The sequence below is a fragment of the Trifolium pratense genome, linkage group LG1, assembly GCF_020283565.1.
Source record: "Trifolium pratense cultivar HEN17-A07 linkage group LG1, ARS_RC_1.1, whole genome shotgun sequence".
NCBI classification, from domain to species: domain Eukaryota; kingdom Viridiplantae; phylum Streptophyta; class Magnoliopsida; order Fabales; family Fabaceae; genus Trifolium; species Trifolium pratense.
In genome coordinates this window covers 40,429,356-40,433,571 of record NC_060059.1, presented here as the reverse complement: position 1 = coordinate 40,433,571, position 4,216 = coordinate 40,429,356, and the positions used below count along the sequence as shown (strand labels likewise).

Here is a 4,216-nt window from a genome sequence, read left to right as displayed (position 1 = left end):
TCAATTTCTATTAACTTTTTTTTGGATAAGTCAAACATTTGAGTATGAAATTTGTACAGGAGTTTGAACAGGGCCAAAGCCCATATATAAGTGGACCATTCATATTGTGGATTTTTGCATGAAAAAGCAACAAGGCATACACAACACAAGGTCGCATCAAATAATTGATAATCATCATCACTGGATAAAATTTTAAAACACAAAGAATAAACCAGTAGAAATAACTAACAAGAGACCTTTATAACTACTAATTAATCACGATGATTATACTATATAATAAAAGAAACAAGACATTTCTTTTTCTTTTTTTTTTCTTTTTCTTTGTTTCCTTTTACAATTACTACAAATTAAAAGAGAAAAACCTAAAAATGGCCACACATCACATGACATCACGTGCAGATTCTTATCCTAAATTAAAAATCTCATGAACTCTATGACCCAAAACCCACACATTATTCGACACGTGTCCCTTTCTAGAGATTAGACCAGTACTATTGGTCAGCTTACTATATTTAACAACCCAAATTCACGCGCCCAACACAATCTTAAACCCCACGCGTTACTGCGAAAGTGCTATCTCTAACTGATGAGCCAAGTAAGAAGGAGCACTCAAATGAGGAAGATGCCCCTCCGTGTCCAGCCACTGAATCGTACTCTTCCCGCCAAGATGCTCCTTCATGTACGTCGCCACCGCCGCTGGAACCGACATGTCCCTCGCCGTTTGCATAATACAACAAGGTACTTTAACCAATCCTAAAATCCCTCTCAGATCACTGTTGAAAACTGTTCTTGAAACAAAAAGTGTTATGTCTGGTCTCATGTTGAATAGAGTTCTAGAAAATTCTCTAACCGCCGCCGGAACATCCGCGCCAACCGCCAACGGCGCAAAACCGTTCACCCACGCTTCATAGTTTGCTTCCATTGCAGAAAATACATGCTCAATTTCTCCTTGCTCAAATCCTCCATGGTAATTTTCTCCATCATTCAAGAATCTGAACAAAAAATCAACACATAGAATACTAAATTTTCTTCATGTACAAACGAATCGAAACAACAAGAGATAACACTACAAGAAATTTGATTTTTAACGGTATTTTTTTTTGTTAGAAGTCGTTGGAAAGCACTTGTAACAAAAACAATAACCGCCAAAAATCAAATTTCTTGCGGTGCAAATCAATAATAAAACGAATCGAAGCCAGAAGAGTCAGCTGAGTAGTGACTAAACTAACTCGTTTTCATTTTGTTACAAATGAGTTCAAATTAGTTATAACTAACTAACTAACTGATTCTGTTACAAATTAGTTATAACTAACAATATTGTTTTTTTTTTGTTTTTTTTTTTTTGATAAGCATAACTAACAATATTGTGATGTTACCTTGGGGAAGCACCGATGAGGATGAGTTTAGAGAAGAGTTCAGGGCGGCGAATGGAAGCTAACATTCCTATCATGGCGGAGATGGAGTGACCAACATAAGCACAGCGAGTGACGTGGAGGGAGTCAAGGATGTTAAGGAGGTCATCGACGTAAGCGTCGAGAGCAGTGTAGCGACGGTAATCGAAGTAATCGGGGTTGACGCTACCGGCACAAACAAGGTCATAGAGAATGACTTTGTAGTTACGGGTGAAGTAAGGGAGCACGCGCTGCCACGCAGATTGGTCGGTGCCGAAGCCATGAGCGAAAACGAGGTATTTGTCGCCGGAGCCTTCAACACGGACATTGAGTGCATCGAGGATGGAAGTACTGCCCATGTTTTTGGACAGTTGGTCAACAAAGGCTTGGTGTGGCAGTGGATTGGAACAATAGATTTATGTTTTGGATATGGGTTTTATTTTTGGCGTTTGTCTTTTGGGAATTTTGGATATGAGCCAAAGCAATATTCTATTCTTATTTTCTATCTCATGGAGCCTTTCCTTTAGTTGAGTGGTATTTATAGGGTTAGAATATTCCATCTGGCAAAACAAATTGATAGTTTTATTTAAAATGAGATAAATATATAGTTTTGGATGGGCAATGTAATGAGTCCGATTCAGCATCGAGATCGATGCGTTGGTTCAAAATTATGTGATTCCGTTCGATGGTCACAGAAGTTATTTCATCATTATTCCAATATTTATTAATGGCGAGAACACCATATTCGTCTTCACATTTATGATCCTAGCTCTGCACTGAGAATTATATATCATTCTCATGCAAAAGGATTCTCACTCTAAAATCCTAACCTCATGCATATTGTTTCAGATTGGGTCATGGTTGATTCAAACTTGAAATCCATACCTTAGGTCCAATTCTATGCATGGAACATTCTGGAAGGTCATTTCGGCTGAATGAATGTTCTCAATAAGGGATTTGACTTCTCTCCAACTTTTTATGTTCATCATTCTCTATTTTTTTCTAATCCAGTGGTTGATTTGAACCACAAAGAAAATAAGAAGAGAAAAAAAAAGTGTTGGATGAATGATCAATATTATAACAGTATAAAAAATATTAGAGAAACTGCTAGAGTTGATCCAAAACACTCAATAATACGTTGGTTTATGGTTCATAATAAGATCCACGTATCTATAATGTCCCCAACAAGCTTTCGAAAATTCGGACCATTTTATTACCTCAGACTTTGTTTAATTTCTTATTAACTTGAATATCGAAATAGGTATGACTTCTCACTATAGATGTTAAGTTGTCATCCTCCACCACATCATCTTCGTCCCCCATTCGAGATCCACACCTTAGATCACGGGAAGGAATTCTCTCCCGTACTGAAAAATATCCAATGAAATCTCCTCCTTTGATTGATTTTTTAATAATTAAAATTTTGTGGGCCAAAGAAATAAATGGGTATGATTGCACAGGAAGAAAATGCGAGTGACCGAAGACAACCTCCACCCCTCAGATCACATATTTTATGGTAGGAGCAGTGGCCTAATGGTGCAATAACCTTACTCTCCAATTAGTCAAAACAAAAGTATCATATCAATTAAAACACCAAAGAGAAACTCCTAATCCATTAACAATTTGTTCTGTTCTAAAAGGATAAGTGGATCCCAGATTGGGTCCTTTAATTGACCACATGACAGGTAATATCCCTATAGTCGTAAAATTTTTGCTCTTAATCACAAATTTCAAACCTTTTTAAACAATTATTTTTAAATTTACAAGGACTAAACTCAAATAAAAAACTTACACTAAAATCATCTTTAAATTAACAAAGAACAACAGTAATTTACTTTTTAACTCTCTAACTTAAACAATTTCATATGAGCGTATATGTTTGAAGTGATAAAGATGAGTTAATTATTTAACACAAAGAAATATAGTTAAGGGATATGATATAAAAAAGAGTAAATATGAGTTAATTTATAAAATTATCATTCATAAAAAAAAAGTTGTAACATCAAAAGAATTTGTCAAAAAAATTATAAATTTAAATAATTGAAAAAAGATAACAGTAAAGACTTGATAGAAAAAGATGCATTTGATCCCATAATTATAAATCAGTTGATATCAACATTGCATTTTATATGCAGAGGTCGGAGTTCAAATCCCAAAAAAACATATTTTGTTCTAACATTCGTAATGCTGACGGGTAAATGTGGACCCTAATTGGAGAGTCACATGAGTAGATATCACACTATGGAGTGTGACTGTTGAAGCACTTTGTACACAAACACAACGTGATGCTGATGATGACGACCAAAGAATGACAATAGATTGTTGTACATGCATCTAAGTTCAAAGGCTCTGGAAAAAACGAGTACAATTGCTTTACTTTTAATGGTAAACGAGTACAAGTGCTAGCTAGCTATAATTTTCACCATGTATCCTAAGTCAAAGCAACAATTGCTATCATTTGCTGTAGTTTGGTGTAGACGTGACAGAGATGGAATCTCTGCATGCATTGCTGTAGGATTAGAAATTAGAACTACAAAGAAAGATATACACATAGTGGAATCTGATTCATTGGGAAGTAACCCTTCAAAGTTCAAACCCCTCTCTACACTTCAATCACCTAGCTTCAAAAAGAATAAAGGATATATATGTACTTTGATAATCTATTTTGTTAAAATTAAAGTCTTAGTATTTTTAGCTTTAAATTTTAGTTTTTGATCTCTATTTCACAATTTTTAGGATTTTTCTCCTCACTAAATTTTGGAAGTTTTTATTGCTAAGATAATTTACAATGAAGTGAAAGTGATTGTGTGTTGAGATCAATGTAG

At 35.0% G+C, this 4,216-nt stretch overlaps 1 protein-coding gene across 1 annotated transcript; it reads right to left on the bottom strand.

Moving 5' to 3' along the window:
* Positions 1 to 245: 245 nt before the first annotated feature.
* LOC123917610 (strigolactone esterase RMS3) lies at positions 246 to 2,338 on the bottom strand. Its single transcript, XM_045969378.1, has 2 exons — positions 1,377 to 2,338; positions 246 to 992 (listed from the first exon to the last, which is right to left on the bottom strand). The coding sequence occupies exons 1-2, from the start codon at positions 1,748 to 1,750 to the stop codon at positions 560 to 562; spliced, it is 807 nt and encodes a 268-aa protein (XP_045825334.1). The 5' UTR covers positions 1,751 to 2,338; the 3' UTR covers positions 246 to 559.
* Between the last annotated feature and the right edge of the window lie 1,878 nt (positions 2,339 to 4,216).